The 21,695-nt window shown below is 43.4% G+C and overlaps 1 protein-coding gene and 2 long non-coding RNA genes across 7 annotated transcripts in view; 1 reads left to right on the plus strand and 2 right to left on the minus strand.

Moving 5' to 3' along the window:
- The window catches only part of ZDHHC15 (zDHHC palmitoyltransferase 15), a 20,331-nt gene extending 12,590 nt beyond the window's left edge, over positions 1–7,741 (minus strand). The window contains exons 1-7 of one of the 4 annotated variants that reach the window (XM_023926736.2): positions 5,118–5,479; positions 4,961–5,029; positions 4,564–4,590; positions 2,446–2,540; positions 1,659–1,779; positions 572–641; positions 165–197 (exon numbers count right to left, since the gene is read on the minus strand). In XM_023926736.2, the coding sequence (XP_023782504.2) occupies positions 165–197; positions 572–641; positions 1,659–1,779; positions 2,446–2,540; positions 4,564–4,590; positions 4,961–5,027 (413 nt within the window). In that variant the 5' untranslated portion in view covers positions 5,028–5,029; positions 5,118–5,479. Of the gene's footprint in view, positions 1–164; positions 198–571; positions 642–1,658; positions 1,780–2,445; positions 2,541–4,563; positions 4,591–4,960; positions 5,043–5,117; positions 5,480–6,582; positions 6,684–7,538 lie in introns of those variants that run through there. The other 3 variants (XM_086850142.1, XM_023926738.2, XM_086850143.1) reach the window with 3 other exon arrangements.
- On the plus strand, positions 7,733–19,445 carry LOC111929225 (uncharacterized). Of its 2 annotated transcripts, XR_015276175.1 has the most exons (7): positions 7,733–8,431; positions 13,446–13,510; positions 13,588–13,750; positions 14,233–14,606; positions 15,332–15,583; positions 16,942–18,809; positions 18,912–19,445. It is a non-coding gene; the product is annotated as an uncharacterized LOC111929225 (long non-coding RNA). The 2 variants fall into 2 exon arrangements; XR_015276174.1 differs by lacking the exons at positions 7,733–8,431; positions 15,332–15,583; positions 16,942–18,809; positions 18,912–19,445 and adding an exon at positions 12,603–13,258 and having other exon boundaries at positions 14,233–15,106.
- LOC147650499 (uncharacterized) lies at positions 15,316–17,926 on the minus strand. The gene is made up of 2 exons (XR_015276177.1): positions 17,770–17,926; positions 15,316–15,963 (listed from the first exon to the last, which is right to left on the minus strand). It is a non-coding gene; the product is annotated as an uncharacterized LOC147650499 (long non-coding RNA).
- Positions 19,446–21,695: the final 2,250 nt, after the last annotated feature.

The raw sequence follows: 21,695 nt of genomic DNA on the forward strand, positions 1-21,695 counted from the left end.
TTTAATTTCAGGCAAATTTCAAAGTGCAATTATTTTATAATTTTCCCAAACTCAAGAGATGAATGGTCTAAAATGTGAGAGGCATACAGACATGAGAGGTATACAGAAATATCTCTAAGTAGCCCTTCCTTTCAGAAAACCACAAACCAGTATCTAGGACATACCATGGACAGTGATGATCCATTTTTAGCACACACCTGCAAAAGGACAAAAAAGGAAAATGGAAGATTTTTAATTTGTACTTCATTACCAACTGCAGGTCAACTGCAAAACTTTGATTTTTGTGAGGTTTCTACATGGTAGACACTCAAAATTATGCTGTCTCTAAGTTTTTTAAGGTAGATATAATTTTAAGATGGAACATTTCTTAGAGTTTGAAGACCATTAGTTTGAAGCTAATGTCCTTGGGCCGATAAAGAGACGAGAATGATTTCTGCCCTAGAGCACTGCTGGCTGCAGCTGGAACAGAGATCCTGGGGAACCTTTTTGTGTAAAAAGACACATGAAGGAGCAGCCCACTCACAGAACCTTGTGGTGACTGCACTGGGGTGAAGGACAGCCCATGACTTACATGGCACAAACAGAGCAATGGTGACAACGATCAGGTTTGATCAGCTGGCATCTGTCACAGAAGCGAATCCCTGGAATTAGAGACAAATTAACACAAAATAATGGAAAAATGCTCTTTTTTTCATGTCTTAGTTGATACTGTGCTCATTTCCTAACTATTCTTTTTTTTCCTCCATCACTTCAGCAGGTGAGCTGGTGTTTGCTGCCAGGTCATAATCAGGTAAGTAATGCTCATAATTCTGCTGGAGACTTGCAGATGGGGCAACAATCAGTGAAAGCATAAAATCATAGAACCATGGAATGCTTTGGGTTGGCAGGGACTCTAAAGTTCATCTTGTTCCACCCCCTGCCAGGGGCATGGACACATCCCACTATCCCAGGTTGATCCAAGACCTGTCCAACCTGGCCTTGGACACTTCCAGGGATCCAGGGGCAGCCACAGCTGCTCTGGGAACCTGTGCCAGGGTCTGCCCACCCTCACAGGAAGGAATTCCTTCTTAACATCTATTCCAAACCTACTCTAACCCATACAGCCAGCTCAAAAGTGACAAACTAAAGCTGCACACTTGCATCCACATTTACTCAGACTACCTACATTTTATTTTGATAATTCCCAATTTATTTCAGTTCTCTACTTCAAAATTCTTCAGCTTGCCTGACAGAAACAAGCAGGTCAGAGCCTCCAATATGAACACAGATTTCTTTAAGCTGTGAAGGGAGTGCAGCAGGCTTTTAATCACTGAACAAAGTCCAGAAAACTGATCACAGAAGTATGTCCTGCATCTCTAAGCCAGACTCCATTTTAAGTAAAAATTAGGACAGATTTGGTTATTCTATTGCTGTTTCTAAATACAGACAGCACATGTGGGCTTATGGACTGTAAATCCAAAGGGCAACATCTTGCTTCTCAAAGGCAGCACATGGCACTGCACTGAATTTGAGGGTTCAAGGCTTTTTTTGTTTTCCCTGAGAGCAAGGGAGAGTCAGTGGGTGCCTGGGAACGCTGTTGGTCAGCAGGATCCCGTGAGTGCCAGCCCGTGCTGCTGGGGTGTGTGGGGGTGGATGTGGGGCCACCGTGCTGGGCTGACCTCCATTCCCTGTCCTCGTGTACACCGGCAGCTTCCTGGCGATCTCGGCGAGGATCTGCCGCTGCACCTCGGGCCTCTCCTCGTTCTCATAGCGCTCCTGGTCAGCGTAGGACATGTGGAACTGCGAGCAGAAGGCACCAGAGGAGCAGTTACCCACGGGGAGAAGAGAGCATTTCACATACAGGTGAGTTTGGAAATGTTTTTACCTCCCACTCCTGAGATTCATGCAGTGGGAAAATGTGGTTGTTAAGACAAAGGGAGGTAGTGAGTGCTGGAGAGCCAGAATACTGAGAGAAACATCAATAAGAAATGAAAAAGTGAAATTAAGGCTCATGAAACAACTTACTAGAATTGCTCCTATCACTGCCTTAGATGAATACCATTACTCACCTTTATAACACATTCAGCACCTCTCTAGTGAGCAAGAACCTTTATATTTTTAAATTTTTAAAACTGGGATTAGTTGTTACTTATAAATTTACATTCTTGTAATCAGGATCAGAGCAAGGCTGTGTATATTTGGAGTGCCACACAAATATTGACCTTATTCTGTTGCCTCAGACTGAGGGTTTTATTAGTATTTCAGAGAGGTAAAACAAAATGTGAAAAAAAAAATAAAATCTACCAATCCAAGCAACATGACAGAGTAAATATTTGGTTGAAAATAATTAAAACACATTTGCCTCTGGCTCTCCTCTCCAGATCAACTAGACTGAAGGATTTTTAAGTTTTCTTTAACATCTCTGCTTTCTGTTTTGCAAGGAATGAAAGGTGTTGGCTCTCTTACCTTTTTGCCTGGTTGTATTGGGAGAGTGAAAACAGACTTCCAATATGTCCACACAAAGAGCACAAAGAGAATATGGAATACTACAAGATAGGCCACTAAAAACAAAACAAGAAAAGAAAAAACAGAAACAGAGCAATGACTTCTTGAGCAAAGGTTTCATCCATGATGGGCATAATTCAAATTTTTCACATAGATGTAAAAAAAAAGAAATAAAAAGGAAAAAGAAAGGAAAAGACAGATGTCCATCCAGTGCCACCCATTACTGCAGTCCAGCTAAAGCTTATGGCTCAGGGTCAGCAGCATCCCAGAGCTCAGGGTGACCAATCTCAGAGCCTCCCCTGCTCCACCTGATCCCATTCTGTGGGTGAGGAAGATGCAGCTGTCAGAGAATTGTCACACAGGGCAGTGACAACCCTGTGTCCCTAGGAATGACAGCATTCCTGTCTCTTCCCCACATCCCAGGCACAAGCCCAGCAGAACTGGCTGTGTAAAGGTGAATTTTGCAATTCTCCAGCACCTTCCAGTATTGGGGTTCAGTTGCTGCTAAAAGCAGTGGGAAGCAGAGTGTGTACTGCCCACTCCTGCACCACGTGCTTCTTGTGAGAGCAGAAGGAAATAATATGAGCTTTGCATCACCAGAAAAAGCCAAAATTCTTATTAAACATCTTTTACATTTGCCACAGTTGATACAACAAATCAGGAAAACTTCCCTCAAATTGAGTAAAATAAGGCTTGTGATTACTGAGGAAGAATTGCCAGAATTGTGTCCTTCAGCTGCACAGATTATTTGCCATTTTTTTAACACTTACCTCGTTAAGACATTATCAAAGTTACAAGATAGTTTTATTTAAACACATCATTTCATTGCAATAACAATCTTGTTTCCCCCGTTTCATTTAAGATTCAAATTCTAGAAAATAAGATTAAAATAACTACTTGGAAAGAGAAATCTAAAATTCAAACACTTCTTAACTATGTCAAAACACTTCTTTTCCTGTGTGAAAATTGGTAAAAAAGGCCAAATGCATCAGTGAAACTTTCTAATGAGATGGCAAATGATGGGACACATCTCACAAGGATGTGATGGACTGTGGGAAGGAGCTGTGAATCACAGCTAAGTCATTCTCATGCTCCAAGCTGGTTTGAGATGTTATCCCTACACTACAGGTGGAGCTGAGCCATTTTTAATTAACATGGAAGGAGATAAATCTTGCAACAGGTTTAATTTTGTTGATCAGCCCAGCAGCACATTAGAGAAAGCTGACCTGGAGATGCACTAACGGATTAGGCAACTATTAACTTTCTTCTGCTGAGTAGTCATTAACATCCTGCTTTCTGCAGTTTCTCTGTAGCAATTTCAAACATTAGAACTGCTCAATAGGGGAAAGAGAATTTACTGGATGCAGCAATCTGGAGGATCTTTAAATGTCAGCTGGCACTATTCTTTATGGAACAGCTTACACTACACCTACTTGTGTCCTTCATAACCCCTGAAGAAGAAAGTCAGCAAGAGAGCACCTGGATTAGCCAAAAGCATCCAAAGCATCTCCAGGAAAGAAGAGGAAGGATATTAAAATAGCCACTGACTCCTTATTCTTAGAACATGGCTGTTACCTCCACCAACACACCGGTCTGAAGAGTGTCACTGAGCAATCCTACCGTGTTGTGACTCAGGATGTGTTAGTGGGCACCAGAACTGAGAGAAAAAGCTCATCAAAAATAGCTTTCACTGAAAGGTCAAATGGAACCAGGTGGGCTGCAGATGGGAACTAGTATTTTCTGTTTGTCTTGTAAAATCAGCTCTGGAAATGTGAAAGGGAAAGGGAGAAGAGGCATGTGGGTGTGCACAGACACACACAGCTTTTCCTGAAAGAGTCAGAGGGATCAAAGCCTTTCCATGTTCTGCCCAGACTGTGACTAAACAAAACATTTCCCAGTGCACCCAGAAGGTGCAGCCTGCTCTGAGTACCTCAGGAGGGTGCAATCACAGGAAGGAAACACTGAAAGAGGATGTACCTTTAAAAAAATGACGGCAGATATTTCTGATATTTCAGATAGAACAGTTGTGAGTCCTTTAACACAAGGATTGAATGGCAAATAACAAATTATCACACGTACCTTTCTCCACAGGGTTGCTCACAGTCACTGGAAAAGAAAAAATAAACGTGTGTTCACAGAGGAAATATGAATCCCAGAGAAGTTTGTGACAATTAACATTTCTATGTGAAATAAAGCCATTTTAGGAAAAATGTTCAAATTCAAGAGGCAAAGAGAGAACCCACAGATCAGCATCAAACCAAAAGCATCCGTAACAACTCTTCTTTCACTCTCACACACACCCACAGCAAGATGTTCAGTCACTGTTACTTGTGCTGTGTTTTCCCTGCTTATAAAATATATTCTGTATATTTTGCATTAGAAATATGACAAAAGCAATCCACTGGTGACAGTGAGAAGATCAGCAGGTCTCCTCTAGCACCTGCCCAAGCTGCATCTCTATGCATTTACCACATACTTGCAGCTGCTTTCCACTGGTCTCCAGGTGGTCTTGACCCTCCTCTGTAAGCACTGTCCCAAAGCATTTCTGCATCAGTAGGATTAAAAATTTATAAATTTCTCAGCTTTGGCCAAGTCAGCAACTGCAATGACTTCGTAGTTTTTACATTTCTTACCAGCAGAAATTTTACAACCCCTTCTTACTTCACCATAGTGAGAGAAAAGCCCCTACTAACAGAAGCCCTTTGAGCAACCAGCAAAAGGTGCATTGTTCAATGCCTTCTTCTTGTGACTATTTGAAAATCCATCCATTATTTTAAAAGCCAGCATCCAAGTTTAACAGAAGAGACAAGGACAGCTTTCTTGAACTGAAAACAGAGTGTTCTGTGATGTTTTAACAGCGTTCCTTGGAAGACAAAGCTCTGTGACACACAGCAACACAGACAAAAAAAGAAATGGAATCCTTTTGTGTCTCTGCCCACTCAATTTCAGGTAAACAAGACTGTTAGGAAACATTTACTTTTCCCTTTGGTTTTCTGTCAATCAAGCTATGATGAGCTTTAAACAAACACTGCCTGGCTCCCTCCTGACCACACCTGCAGCAGGGCCTTGCTAAGGCTTTTACCTGAGAAAAGAGCACAAGCACAGATGATACAAAAGGTTCTGTGGCAGGATCATTGTTGTCACTGTGGCAGCAACTGCCAGCCAAACAGGAACTGAGGCCTCCTCCTGTGACTCACTGGTCACCCCAGGCACTGAGAGCTCAAACCCAGCATCAGGAGGTGCCTCCCAGACATCACTCCCACAGCATTTCCAGTGCTCTGCACAGCTGAAAATGCAAACCAAGATTCCAGACAAAGCATTCACTATTTACAGGCTCACAGCAGCTGAGAAGAGGCAGCCAGCTCAGCAAGCCTTGCTGTGTTAGAAATGTGGGGAGAGACAATGTCCTGGTTAGCAAGTGACAGCAGAGGCCAACAGTTCATGCTCAAATTCTGAAATATTTCAGTCATTTCAACTTCTGCATAGATAAACTCCTCCACACACCAATAAAAGAGATGGGAGAGAAATGGGACAAAAAAGAAGGTGGGTGTGGGCAAATGAATGATTCTAAGCTGTGACTCCAGGCAGTGAGCTGAGCTCCTGCCAGCTGAACCAGCACTTGCAGAACAACACAGCCCCGATCCAAACCTCACTCAAATCACCTGGGTCTCCTCTAGCAGCTGCACTGAGACCTGGGATCAGCCCATGTTCAGCTTACGGAATTTGCATGGAACATTTCAAAAGACTGACAGCGTTTCAGAAAAATAATCCCCATTTTTTATCACATGTTCTAATGACAGCTACATGCACCACTGAGATATCATCCCATGTGAATTCTTGAAAGAAACAGCCCAAAGTCTCAGAGATGGGATAAATATGATGAAGTGTTTGGGAGCTTTGTCAAGCTGCTGATTAGAACAGACCAAAGCTGCATTTCATTCTAGTTCCCATCGAGAAAAAACAACAGGTCTCACTGCCCTGCCGACCCTAACAAACACCTGATTTTCATTCACTGTGCAGCACCAGAAGGCATCTCATGCCCCAGAAACATCTCAAACCATCCTTTCTGGGACCTCTGGTTTCCTTTATCTGCCTTACTCTATCCTGGGGAGCCACATCTCCTCCTGACAATTTCACAAATCCAGGCTTCCAGCTCTTCTCTCCATCAGACCGGGCAACTCTTTTTTTTCAGCAGCACACTGAACCAGAAATAACAAACATAAGAAAGTTTGCAACTTACTATACAGTTCAATTGCTACATTAAATATACAATTACTAGCCAGCATAAAGCTTTCTCTTCTAAAAGGCAGTTTTTTCTGTGCTACTGTAACAACTCCAACCCTCAGTGGGATTTCATGTAACCTCCTTCTTTCCTTTTCAGAATATAAACATAAAACGATTGTAAGGCAGGGCGCAAACTGATGTTTGTAACTGTTTCGCTCATAAATCACATCTGGACGTTATCAAAGCTCATAAATCACATCTGGACGTTATCAAATCACAACAGCACTGGCTTTCACTGCGGGATCACTCTCCCAGCCCTCTCAAACGTCCCCTCTCCGCCGCCAGGAACACACAAAACAAGGGCTCATGATTAACAAACAGCACCCACAGCCCGCACCAGTCCGGCCGGGGCACAAGCCCTGTGGGAAACAGGGCAGCACGCCCTAAACCCCCTCTTTAGTCCCGAAAAGGACTCGACTCGTACTGAAGTGTTTCTCGCTGGGCACGGATCACTGCCGGGCTGGGAGCCTCGGGACACCGCGGGCACCTGGGCGGGCGCGGGGCCACGCGAGGAGGAGGAGGATGAGGATGAAGAGAGGATGAGGAGAACGAGGTGGAAGGGGAGAAAGCGAGGAAGAGGAAGAGGAGGAGGAGGAGAAGGAGGAGGGGAAAAAAGAAGACGAGAAGGAGGAGGAAGAGGAGAAAGAGAAGGGGAATGGCCCGAAGCCCCCAGCCCGCCACGTCCCCCACCGCTGCTCCGCGGGGGCCCCGGCGGCGCCGAGGCGCGGCCCGGGGCGGGAGGGCCCCGCGGGGCGCGAGCGGGCACTCACCGAGGCAGAGCTCGCAGACGTATCCGTAGTAGGACCAGAGCAGGAGCAGCGCGATGAGCAGCACGGGCAGCCAGGCGAAGGCGCGGCGGCAGCAGCGCAGCCCCCGCCACAGCGCCATCCCGCCGCCCTCAGCGCCGCGCATCGGCGCGCGGCTGCGCGGGCTGGCCCGGGGCCGGCGCGCTCGGCGCTCGGCTGAGCGGCCTGCGAGCAGCGGCGCCCCCTGGCGGGGCGGGAGGGCGCTGCCGCTCGGGGCGGGTCCCACCTGAGGCACCTTTACTCCAATACTTTACTCAAAACCTTTACTTTTCCCTCAGAATCCGCCCGATTCCAGCCTTGATGCTGTTGGCGAGGGCAGGGAGGTGATGCTGCCCCTCTTCTCAGCCCTATGGGGCACACCTGGGGCGCTGTGTGCCGTTCCGGGCTCCGCAGCACAGCACACCCGGGGCTGGAGCGTCTCTGAGGGGGAAGGCTGAGGGAGCTGGGGCTCAGAAGCCTCGGGAGGAGACGGCTCATTAATAAATATCTAAAAGGAGGTGTCAGAGGGTGCACCAGGCTCCGCTCCCGGAGCCCAGCAACAGCACCAAAGGCACGGGCAGAAGCTGATGCTCAGAAAGTTTCAGCTGGACATGAGAGCGAGCTTCTCTGGGCAGTGCCCAGCCCTGAACAGAGACCAGAGAGGGGCTGGAATCTCCTCCCTGGGGACATTCCGGAGCTGTCTGGACACAATCCTGTGCCCTGTGCTCTGGGATGGCTCTGCTGGAGCAGGGAGGTGGCACCAGATGGACCCAACGTGGTAAATCCTGAGCCATCCCGGGATCTCGTAGCACTGTCCTGTCCTCTGCACAGACAAAAGCTTGGCATTGCTCTCCAATCCCCTCAGCACACACCTAGGAGTATGTAAATATATATATATGTTTACAAACACACATATACAAGTGAATATATATGCAATATTCGCTTATTGCTATGGAAAATCCAGGGGAGGATCAGATTCCAGACAACTCGTGGGACAAAAGGAGCGCCCTCTCCAACATGGTTTTTAATGTACAAAAAAGAAAACAAAAATAATCCCCCCGCCCCAGACTTCCCCACAACCCCCTCTAAATTCCAGCAGGAATTTCCTCATTCCCTCTCTCAGTGATCTGAGTTGCAGCTGCAGGCGATCACTCTATCACATCTGGCAATGACACTCGTTTTCTCAACAAGAGAATGACTTATCTGACAGAATGTTCTTCTGACAAACCCCTGGTGTAATTTGTGACACTTTCTGGCCACCTTTTTGTTCAGCAAGGTTTTTTCCCCCTCAGAATTTGTTCTAAAACTTCCCTTATTGGGACCACACTCAGAGCTGTGCTGCCTCTACCAACCCTTTTCTCTTTTTGGCACCACATTTGCCATTCTCCTGCCCAGATAAACAAATTAAGACATCATCCACAAATCCTCAGACTACATCTGTAATTCCATATTTAGTTCTCTCAATATTTTAAGATGGGTATGATCTACAACCCCTGTTTTTGACAAAAAATATGTTCACTACTGAGCTGACAACTGTCTTAACGTCTTCTCTACCCTGCTCAGGCTATAAAATCAGTATTATCCTCTTCTCCAGGCTACTAAATTCTTTCTTTAATATAAAACCTGAACGCTTTGGCACTTGTTTTAATTTTCTGTGTGTGGTTGAACTTAACCAAGATTTTGGGTAGCTGTAGCAAAAGTGCTTTGCAGATAGGATAACATAGGTTGGCTTGAGCTGCATGTAACCCTAAACTAGAAATATATATTTATTTTTATATTACATTATATTAAGATTGTATTTATTTCTATATATATATACATATGAAAAACCTCCTCTCAAGAGATTGAGGAAGGGGATTTAGGACTCATACACTCAAAGTGTTGAGGATTTAGGAGAAGATGTGAGTGCCCCCTGCTTTCCCTTCTTGCTCCACTGTAAGTGCTGAGAAGGAATATTTTTGCCAGCAATATATTTTATAATCAGTAAGATTTAAAAATCACTCTTGTGAGTTAAATCACTCCCTGAAGCAAATCACAGAATCTCCTCTCTTGAGATAGATGGGATGAACAGCACATCCATGGGACACTTTCCCTTCATATTCCTGTAAAGCAGGAAGGCACCTTCCCAACAGACAGCAAAGGAACATGCAAAAGTGAGCAGACTGTGTCAGATAAAGCCTCTGCAAATAAAGTTAAGACTTTTTCTTTGGTTCAACGACCAGTTTTTCTATGTGCTCTAAGGTCCACATGATTATTCTCAAAATTCTTTTGTTTCCTGGGCTTCCAGGGGAGACTTAGTTATATAAACATGAGCTCATCTGGGGTAAGATTCCCAAATACAGCTCTTTAAAACAAAGCAATCAGGTGACTTTAAATCTTGTGATTCTTAGGATGTATTTCTGCACTTGTGGTTCTGCTGGTAGCTCCCCATTTGAAAAAGCTGGAGTGAGATATAAGTGGGATAAGACACCTTGTGTCCTTCCCAGAAATCAACACTGCAGGTGTTATTCAAAATAAATATTAAATCTAAATTGACCTTAAGCCAATTGTAAAAGTAGAGAAAAACCTCTCTGGATGTGCAGCCTGGTTGGACTCCACAGAAACTACGAAAGTGGGATTATCCTAAATAACATCACTATTTTAAATTTAACCCTGACCTTGAGCAATTTCCTGCTGAGACACATTTCACACAACTTTAAACAGGGAGGCTTCTGCAGGGTTCAGGAAGCTGTGATTGCACCCACGGTGTAGCTACACCATTGGAAACTACTGACACAGACTGCAAAAAAAACCCCAAGCACCAGCAGCTTTAGGGTGATTTAAATAAGGCTCATCATCACTGGTTCTTCTTGAAAAACAAATTGTTGGGTGCTTAAAGAAAGGAAGATGATGGTGACTCACCAGTGGCAGAGACACTCTGGGCATCGGGGAACACGTCATCCCCAGGAGCTAAAAACCACAGCAAGGCTGACAGCAGCTAAGACAGCCCTGGCATTGGTCCAAACACAGCTAAAATAAATCAGGAAACAGAAGAAATCAGGAAAGAAATGCCAGTTTTTACAATTACAGAAACCCCCACGTGTACCAATTTCACTGAGATGCTCTTTCATGTGAGAAAATGCTTTAAAAAAAATCACTCACGGTAGAAAATGCTCGGTTGTCTTGTCCTGTAAAAGAAACACAACTGGAAAATGCAGTTTGTCTTTGCAGTGCTGAATATGAAACTATGCCTGGATTACTGTCTGAATTTCAAAATTATATTCTGATCCAGAAAACCAAAGTTGCACAATTTGCTTCCCCACTGTTCATTTCCAAATCTTGAGTCTTGGAGCTGTGGGGAAAGTCAGGTACAACCCCTGCAAACTGCAGGGAGCCAAAGCCTGGACAGAGCCAACTTTTCAAACTACTCTAAAGCAAGGGCATGTAAAATAAAGGTGTGACCCAATTGTCAGACATATTTATATCTGGGTAGGTTACACATGCTTTTGCTTATCAGTGACAGACATCCAAGATTTGATAATCCATGAGCTAAAATGGGAACTAAACCCAACCCTGGCTGGCTCCTGAGCTCCTGCTGAGCTAAAAAAGCTTGTGAGCCCCCAAGGCTGGCCCATTTTTGTCCTTTATTGTAGGAAAACACAGCAACCCTCCCTATCTCAATCCCATCTTGGCCTATCACACGCTGTACTTGTAGGTAAGGAGATAAATCTACTCTAAAATGCTAAATGTTATCATATCAGATTTGGGCTTTCTATCAAAAATGCTGCACCCCAGCTCGTGCAGAGGAGCTTTCCTAGAGCATGCAGTGAGGATTGGTACTGACCTACAAGCAATTTGTGTTTTTGTTATAAGCATTAAGAACTCTCCACTATGTGGGATAAGCCGCCACATTTACACATTAACACCTTCCCAGAAACCCCAGGAAAAGCTCTTTTTTGTTATTTCAGCAGGATTTTGCAGCACTGTAGTGGGACTCCTGCATTTCACAGGAGTTTGTGCACACAGACACAATGGTCCCACCATTCCTTTATCCACATAAACCCGTGGATCCTGCCTTGCAGTGGAGAAAATAAATTAGGAAACTGCTAGAACATACTCATGTAAATCAGCAGAGTCCTAATGAAGCAGGTGGAGCTCTGTTTCAACATTCAGTTTTAAGATTTCTCTTCAGCTCTCAGACAATAGTTACATTTAGGACAATTAACCTCCCATTAATATTAAACCAAAGTGGATTGACTTTTTCCCTTCAGGTTTCTCAGCTTTTTTTTTGTCCTACCCAGCAGTAGCAGCCCTGCCAAGCTGCACACGAGGTGTTGTTTGCTCTTTGTCATCACCTGCATCTGCTCACTCCTATTTCTCCTCTTTCCCATCCCCCACTGGAACATTTTCTCCTAATTTAAGGTGGAAATACGGGCAGGATATATGGAGTGTGTCTGACAGAACAGATTGCAATTAAAGATGTTTAAAATAGCACAAAACTGCCACCGAGTGAAAAATTGGCCATTTGCAGTAGAATTGTTCTCATTATTACATTGTTTGAAAGGATTTGTAAGGATTTAGGGACGTAGAGGGAGCGCTGGCACCATTAGAGGGTGCTGGAGTCCACACAATCCCAATCCACATCCAGCTCCAGAGCTGCTCGTTCTCCACAGGGACAGCAGAGCTTCAGAAAGACAAATCTGGGGATGAAAAGCCATAATCTTGTTTTGTCACGTGTATAAACCTTGCCCAAATATCGATTGAAATATCTCCCTACAGCTGTTGTCTTCACAGACTCCACAAAGATTTATGTCTGATCAAATGCACTTAGAAGGTAGATTTAGGTAAAAAGTGCCATGGAATACCATAAACCTGATATTTCCTATTTCCAAAATTCTTCATTTTGCACCCTAAATAGCATCCTTCTAATAAGACATATAATAATAATATATTATTTATATTATATAATTATAATTATGTCGTCTAATAATAGACGACATTTTTTTTCCCCACACCTTTTAAAAGCAAAACATTAACACAAATATCATTCTACAGACTTAGAGCCAAGCTGTCTTACTCATCCTTCCTCTTCTCCTGGGATCACCAAGTGAATCCTGAATTTTTCTCACAGATATTTGCTATTTGACATTGGATTGATCACAGCATTTGGCACTAACTGACTCTACTGACCTGATAGAGGGGTCCTTTCCCTTTGTGAAGGAAAAAGGCCTTCCTCACAGTGCCCTTAGAGAAGGAGATGTGGAGAGAAACTACATCCAGGGAGGTTCCTCTGTGATATCTTACATCTCTATCTTTTCAGCCAAAGGAGTCCTTGTTGCACTTGACTCCCTCAAGGGAAGAGATGAGATGAATGCTGGGACAATCCCTGGGCTGCTACAGTGCTTAAAACAGTCTTGGAATCACAGATTTCAGATTGGAAAAGACCTTTCAAGAATGAGATGTACACAGCAATGGAATTTCTTAGAGTTGTGTTTTAAGCCATGAAAATAAATATGCAGTCTCAGAGATGCAGAGAATAAAATTATATTTTTGTAACTTCATCATGTTTTGTAAACTGATTTTTTTTTTGCAAATCTTAGTTTTCTTTTTACCTGGTGGCAGTAATTTCAGAGTTGAACAGCAGTGCTGAGTGCAGCCAGGCAGCATATGCCACGTGTAATTTTTTAATTTCCTGGTAGCAGCAATTCTTACAGGCACAATAGCAGGTTTGTTTATTTTTTGTTCTTCATCAGCCCTTTTATTAACATTGTTAGATCTCCTGACTGCACCTGGCTGGGCAGTGACTGAGCATAATGGCATCTTTGCCCTGGGCTCTTGGAGATGGTGCATATGGATGGGGAAGGCAGCAGATAATATGGATGCAAATTTCAAATTACTGGTTTTATCCCCCAGGCACTGAAGGAGGAAAAATCTCAAGGAAATCGGAAGAACGACGTGGCTTTGAATTTCTGCTCAAGGTATAGACTTGAAAACACTGCTTGTGGTCCTTGCAGGGTTGTCCTTTGCAAAATAATGAAACATAAGTGTATTTCAGTGAGGAGAACCTGCACCCCTGTGGATGAAAGCACCTCAGAACTGGGTTTACCAGGCAGAGCCTGAGGAAGAGCCTACACACCAGAAATCCAACCCCATGGTCCTGCTGATGAGCCCCTGCTAAGGATCCCTGGCACAGGACTCCCTCATTTGGACTAATCAGGGTGAGGAGGACCCATCCTTAATGAACCAAGAGAGGCATTTTCAGCATTTGACTCAAATTCTCCTGCCTACAGAATCATTCATATGGAAAAAGCAACTGTCTTTTTCTATTTATGTAATTCTGCCTTATCTTACTGGAGTTTTGTTTTTTCTTTAAAGGGTTTCACACTGATAACTCCCTCCATGCCCCACGGGACAGAGCTGGTGTGACTCCAGCAAGTTCACTGCCCTTCAGCCTCTGAAACTAAAACACAAACTGAACCTTCTGAGCTGATTTCTCAGGTTTTGCACTACCCAAGGCAGGGTCTCCCCTGGAGCAGCAGTGTCCATTCCTTCAGTACAATGATAAGTGCTGAAGAAATCTCTCAAGCATCCTGCTACTCCTCCACTAGCATGAAACAGAAATAAGCTTTGGCTTTAGGCACTTTTTAAAAATTAGTGCCATCACTACTGACAATGGATTTTCTTACTCCTTTTCTCACAGATCCATGCCCATCTCCTGGAGGATGCTCCACTCTCATTTACATCTGAGGTTTCTTCCAAGCTTCAGAACCTGTGTCAGTCTGGTGATCAGTTTGAAGAGAGAATTAATTAAAATGGATTGCTAGAATGAATTCCACAATGCCCTGGGAAGTCTGATATTTGTAATCAACTATGGAACTGTTGCTAGGACACTGGAATTGTTGATTTTTTGGAAAAAAGATCTATTCAAATATTTGCCTGTCTAAAGCTATGAATCCAAGATATACAAAAGTTTAGCTGGTCCTGTGAACAATTTTTTGTGCTTTCATTTATAATATATTAACTCCTGACTCAGAAAACATATGGAAAAGCCCACAAGAATCTACTACTACATGTGTAAGATATATTCCTAAAGAGAAACAAATTATAGCTGATGAATTGTTAATTCCATGAACTTTTTCCTCTGCTGCCCTATCTGAGCAGCAAGGACACACAGAAGATAATTAATATCTATTAAGAGTGTTAGATATGGTTTGCACTTCTGACAGTAACACATCATCCCCCACAGCATAAAAAGATTTATAACATTGAAATACAAAGGACTTGCTGATGGAGTTTGTACCACCTTTACCAGAACAACTGCACCAAAGTTCAGTGTTTACCCTCAGCTTTACCAAGTTCTTTTTCTCAGTTTCCTACCTGCAGCCCCAGGAAAAACCCTGAGCACTTTTGCTCCCTCTCAGAGCTCAACTTCAATTACTTTCAGAAAGTTTTCTCATCCTTAATTGTCATTTATCCAAGTTATAATTGTTTAATCCTTTAATCTCTTGTCAATCACGATAATCTTCCCCTCTGTTTTTCCTTTCACGATGTTCAGCCACCCCAGCAGTGACAGACAGACCCCAGCACGCTTGTGGTACACACAGAGAAACATTTTCTAGTGGGAATCATCTCAGAATGTGCCTTCTCAACTGTCCTCAGCAGACTCTGCTTTGCTCTGTCCATAGTATTCCAGTGGATGAGTTGTTCATTTTACTACATTTTAGAGATAACATCCATTTTCTTCACTATTATTTTGCCTTCAGTTCTAATACACTTCCTTTGCTTTCATTGTCTGATAGAGACTTCGGGGTAGAGAAGCTGGAGGTGTAGAGAAATCCACAACTGATGAAGTACAACTAAAACAATCAGAAGAGAAGACCAAGTTATCCACATGGCTTTATTTCTAAACTTATTTTTAGCTGTCAGAAAGTTGGTGAAAGTTGCTTGCCCAGAAAGTGATTCCCAAAACCATTATTTAATTCTTCACCTCTGTTTCTCCATCACTTTTTTTCCCATTCTTATTCCATTAATGAGATACTAAGGAAGATTTGGTGAGTATTGTGTAATTTAAATTGTTCTCTATTCCTAGCACATGATTTCTCTCTTCTGAGCTGCCATGAGATCTGTCTTAGCTTCAGCAAATTCTATTCATTGGAATACAGCTGAGTCCATCAGCGATGAATGTTTTGTTCTCATTGTTACGAATCTCCAATAAATCCGTTTCACACAAAACTAGGACACTTTCAAATACCTGATATTGTCACTTTTAGCCTTCAATGTACAAAAAGATACAGTAAGTGCAGTGACTGCTGCTGGTTAAACCCACCTTTGACAGCCCACATCCCTTTTCTCTTGCTTTACACCAGCTCCAACTCCTCTAAACTGTGACTGGGAGGGATGTGATGGGTGCTGGGAATTACGGCTGGTGACCCTGAGAAAAATGCAATTCATTGTCAATTGTCCATTCTAATCTGTGGGAAAAACAAAATACTTTTCTTGAAATGCTGTGTGAAAAAAACAAGTTTTGGCCCCAAATATTCAGAACATAATCTAACCACTCGCTTCGCTCTTCCCTCGCAGCGCCGATGAGCCCCCAGAGTGCTCATAAATATTGGCAGAGCAAAGGAGGCAGGGTTTTGCCAGCTTTTTTCCTGCTGAATTGTAGTTAGTGTTTTTTAACATAGCGATACATAACAACGCCCTTAATGCTGTTCCTTGGAACTTGGGCCTGAAATTCTGTTTCAGCTCACTGAGGTCCTAGGACATGGAGATATTGCTGCCAAAAAATAGTTAATGCCTGTGCTGGTAGACCCCAGGAAGGGGGGCCTCTGCATTTCAAACAGCTGCTCTTCAAATGGAGCAGGAGGAGAAGAAAAAAAAAGAGGTTTTGAACTTTCCAGTTTTATTCACTTTTGTCCCATGTACATCAGTGAGATTCGCATTTAAATGTAGAGTTCAAGGTACCAGAGTTCTAAAATTTCTATAAAATCAGTTTTTGTGTCTGTACCAAGCTCTGTTCAGACTGAGATGTACATGGAAAAAAGCAGCTGACACACACTGCAGACATATCCTCCTAAGGCATCACAGAAGGCTTTGCTTTCAATAATTAATTCATGGCCAGTTCGTTATTATATTGAAATCTAAAATGTCATTTCAGCTCGACTGATTTTTACCTCTTTGTCTGGACACTTTCCAGATTAACACTCAGGTTATTTAAAGAGAAGCCCTGTGAGTGAAAAAATGAGATGGAAGTGGAGATATAGATCTTGTTTTATCCCCATGGTTATATCAGTCACAACTTCTGATCTTCTCAGCCCCTGATCTCTTTCCCAGCCATCAGTTTTACTTGTCAAGTCTGTTCCTGATATTTGTAGCAGGGCACAATTTGCTTCCTTCCATTTTCTTCTAGGACCCCACATATTTTGGGATACATGGAGAGAACAGAGGCAGTGGCTGGTCTGCACCACAGATGACAGCTGGATCCTGAGCACACTGAGTGGAAGTTTGTGAGATGCTGACTGCTATGGAAACAACACAAATCCCAGAGCTGGATCCTCAGCACATCAAATCTCAACTTGTATGTTTAAAGCATTGGACTTCTCAGGCTTGCTGTGTTGTTCAGGACCACAGCCCAAACATGGAATATTATGCTGTTTTTCACCCTTTTGGTTTGGTTGAAGTTCTTTCTCCTAACAAAACCTTTTCATCCCAAATTGAAACTACAGCTAGTGCAGCCTTCTGAACCTCTAATGAGATGTGGTTGTGGAAATCCTCAAGACCAGTGAGTTTGAATCCTAAAACTTATTTGTGTTTATGTAGAGGAAATATGAGAAAGCATATTTTGACTAATGGTATCACCCTAGAGAGAAACACACTTGTTATAAATATGTTCCATTGCAGTTGCTGGAAATCTAACACAATTGCCATAAACAGGACTTACATCAATGTTTCTGCTTGACCTTTCTGGGAGAATGAAAGCACCTTCTGGGAATGCAAAACAAATGAATTTTTTGGAAACAAAATGAGTAACACAGCCCTTCCTCTTTATAAAATGGAGCCCTGATATAGCTGCTGCTTAGTAACAGCTCCTCCAAACGATCCATAAAACACCAGATGTAAAGGTGTGCACGTGTGCGGCTCCACTCCAGGCTCTGATGCAAAACTCAGAAACACTCATGCTGAGGGCAGAAGAATTGGAGATTTTAGATGAATAGCAGTTTCCAAATGAGAACCATACCCTTCCAGCCATGGAGAAGCTGTGCAATCACCTCCCCTGCCGTGGTTTCTGCTGGGTGATGTGGTGGAGCTGTGATAGCTGTCGCATCCCATCTCCCAGTTAGCTCTCTTCTGCATTTTCCCCTTAGGGAAAAGATGTCCTGTCTGGCACTGAAAACCTGCTAGAAATAGTGTGATAAAAACCCACACGTTTTGAGAATGTGGTTAACCTACAAAAACAACTATCAGCACAAGAAAAATCAAATATATTTAATAAGACCAGACGGGTACTGAGATACTTAATGCAAATAATAGTCAGTGTTTCTGCCCATAATTAAATACCACAGATAAATGTAAATGCAGAACTGAACTAGCACTAAGAAAATTGCACTTTTCCCCCTTCAGGCATTATTCCAAATAACCTGTTAAATTGAATTAATTATCATGATCCATAGAATCCTGAATTGGAAGGGACCCAAAAGGATCATCGAGTCCAGCCCCTGGGATCTAAATTAAAGCACTCCATAATATCTTATACAAATAGTTGAAAAGACTCTTTAGTACTGCTACCAAATCCCATTTTTTATACCCATTCCTAGCAGGTGCAGAAGGTTCACATAAGGAATGCTATCAGCCTACAAGTGTAACAAAGCTCTTGGGAATTCCTCATTTCTGGAACCAGTGGCCACTGAAGCAGTTTGGTCCCTTCCTCAGCTCCTCTCCTTGGTGAAATAAGAAATTTGAATCCTTCTTTGCAAAATAAAGTCCCTCATACAGTTTCTTCTAAAGAAAGGAAATAATTAATCCCAGTTGGAATTTCTGGTGCATCCTTTACCCAACAATTACAAAAAAAGATGATACTGAGATCACCACTCTTTGTCAGAGCCTGACAAAGCAAAGTGAGCAAGTGCCAGCCCTGTTTCCAGAGATTCCTGAGCAGATCCTGCATTGGCAGGGCAGGTTTGCAGCCAGCCCAGAGCACCCTGAGCAGATCCTGCATTGGCAGGGCAGGTTTGCAGCCAGCCCAGAGCACCCTGAGCAGATCCTGCATTGGCAGGGCAGGTTTGCAGCCAGTCTAGAGCATCCTGAGCAGATCCTGCATTGGCAGGGCAGGTTTGCAGCCAGCCCAGAGCTCCCTGAGCAGATCCTGCATTGGCAGGGCAGGTTTGCAGCCAGTCCAGAGCCTGCCAGCCACAGCACAGCTCCAGTGAAGCTCTGCCTTGGCTCTTTCTTGGTGCCTGCTGCCACCTGCAGCAGGCAGAGCCAAAGGCTGACTCTTGCCCCCTTCAGAGCAAAATCTCATCCTTCACCCAAGTCATGCACTGGTGAGGGGGTTTTACAGCAGTGCTTGTGCAATCCCTACCCAACACAAGCTGTTCAGATTTTCTGAAGCCACCAGTAGATAGAGTCATTCCTGCTCACCCCATCCTACAGCTCCCCTCTCCTTCCTCTCTCTCTGCACATCCACATGTTAAAATTAAGTGCGTCTTAACAGGTCCATAAGTGGGATATACCCAAGTGTTTCCAATTTACCCTCAGTGAACTTGAATGGAAAACATTTGAAAATGAAATTCTGGGTGAAATCTCACAGCATTGCTGCAGCATATGGAGCCAATTTCAAATAGCACTTTGATAATGTCATGATCTGTTAGAAAGTGTTCACCTTATCCCAAAGATATTACAAACTCAGTTGCCTCACTCAGTGTATCTTCATCTTATGATCCATAAGAAAGCTATTTAGTGGATTGTGAAATATGAACTTTGGCCAGAGCTAATTTAAGAGATATTGTTACACTAGTGATGGTGCAGCTCGTTTCTTCTGTGAGTTTTATATTATTCAACTGTTCACAGCTAGTAAATTCACATCTAATAAGCTGCAAAAGTTATCAGATGAAGCACAGCCCGTTGTAATCCCCACATGAAGCAAATAACTGATAAAAAAATTAGTTCCAGCATGTGTTACAAATATTTTTGCAAGCAGCATCTGATAAAGAAATTGGCTTTATTAGCAGCTAACTCCTTCACGCAATGGAGAAAATGCAAAAATGTGTTCTATCTCTACAGGCCACAGCATTTCTCAAGAGCTGATGAGGAAAAAAATAGAATTAACTGGAAACAAAAGCACAAATAGACCACATCTCCTGGCAGGCATAGACCTTGGCACTGGGAATGCAGTGGTGGGAATATGCTGAAATAGAAAGGATTTGCAGCATGTAAGGCACAGGGAAAAAGGCGTTTGTGTAATGACAACCTTGTCAAAACAAGTAGTAAATTTATACCCCACTTTTGAGACAAAGTAAGAGCCAGTGACTCCCACCATGAGTCCAAGTGACTCCTGGTTCTGTCCAAGGGCTGGCCCAGCAACCAGGGCAAACGTAAACACAAATCTGTGCTGGGGCTGGGCTGTCCCCTCTGCCCGGGGCAGGGAGGGAGGTGTGGAGCTGGGACTTGCCTGTGCTCCTCAGGAGATCCTCCAGTGTGTAAACAGCTCTCCAAAGCCTCCTGACCCCACAGGAGCAAACAGCTCTTCATCTTACACAGAGCTCCTGGTATCATGCACCAGGAAAGATGCTCAGGGATAGAGCTGACAAACATTAAACCATTCAGAAAAGCAAGGTGCTCAGCACTTGTCTGGGGCTAAAGGTGTCTTAGAAACATCCACCATATGCAGGGATTGCTCCAAGCACTGAGCAGATTCAGGAAAGGACACCAGGTACATGTAGAACCAGGTAAATGTGCTGAGAATGAGCACTGAAATATCAGTGCTGAGTCCTGGGAACTTCACTCAGTTTTTCTCTTGCTTTCACAAACCTCCACAATTGTTCGAGGCATCTGGAATAAGAACAAAGAAAGGTATTTCTAGTTTTAACCCTCAGAAAATCAGTGTTAAGCCTCATACTAGGGACAGCCTCATACACCAGAGATGGTAGAAATTGTGTTCAGATTTTCTTTCCCCTTCTCTAAGTCAGCCCTCAGCCTGCAGCAAGGCCAGAGGTTTCTCAGGTATCAGCAGGAGCAGCCCCTTTCCTCTGCCTCATTGCTCCTTCACTCCAGCAGCAATTCCTCTGCCTCTGAAGTCTGTCAGCTTTTCTTGCCAAAGAGAAAGGAATGACAAAAGCATTCAAAGAAAAAGAAAAACAGAGAGATCCCAAGCCTCATGTGTGACATAAAGCAAACAATTCACATGATCTTTATTTTTGTAACCCTCGTTCTCCTCTCACCCTCATGCCTGTTGTTATCACTCAGCATGTTATTGTTATTACTTCAAATTTGTTTTTGAAAGTGCCTATCCAGTGCTGGAGGTGCCTGAATACACACTGAAAATATACAAAACATATGTCCAGCTTAGACCCTGTGTTCCCTGAGGAAGGGCTGGTATCCCTGCCGTGCACTCAGCACACTTATGGCATGAACAAATTATGAACAATAATAATAAAGAATAACTCGTGCCTATTTATCTGTTTGGTCTATGAAACTGATCTGTCAATGACCCTGAAAACTCTTGGTGACACACACTGTGGTGGAGTTAAAACCAAGTTGCTCTTTCCATTAATTTTTTTCCAAAAGCTTGAGTCAAAATCCCAGGGTAGGTGACACAGGGCGACCCTCCTGCTTTTGATGTGAATGGGAAAGGATTTGTCTTTTTATATCAAAGCTAGCTGGGAAGAGGAGGTGGGTGGCCATGAAAGGGAAAAGCCATGAAATTATCTCCATTGGTTTATAAGAAACAGCCATTCAATGGGATTTTGGGAGGGGGAAACCTTATGAAAAATGTGCTGGTGTGATTCCTCTGGAGGCCGGCACATCTGAGCCAAGGCTGGGATGGAGCAGGGGGGGCAGGAGAAGTTCTTCCCTTAATTGAGAACACACTTGTTTGCAGAGTTCAATGTCGGGAACTCCAACATTGTTTTGAAAAGACAGAGCACTGTGTAGGTGTCGGAATTCAGA

This window comes from Cyanistes caeruleus, chromosome 14 (genome assembly GCF_971803275.1).
Source record: "Cyanistes caeruleus chromosome 14, bCyaCae1.hap1.1, whole genome shotgun sequence".
Lineage (NCBI taxonomy): Eukaryota > Metazoa > Chordata > Aves > Passeriformes > Paridae > Cyanistes > Cyanistes caeruleus.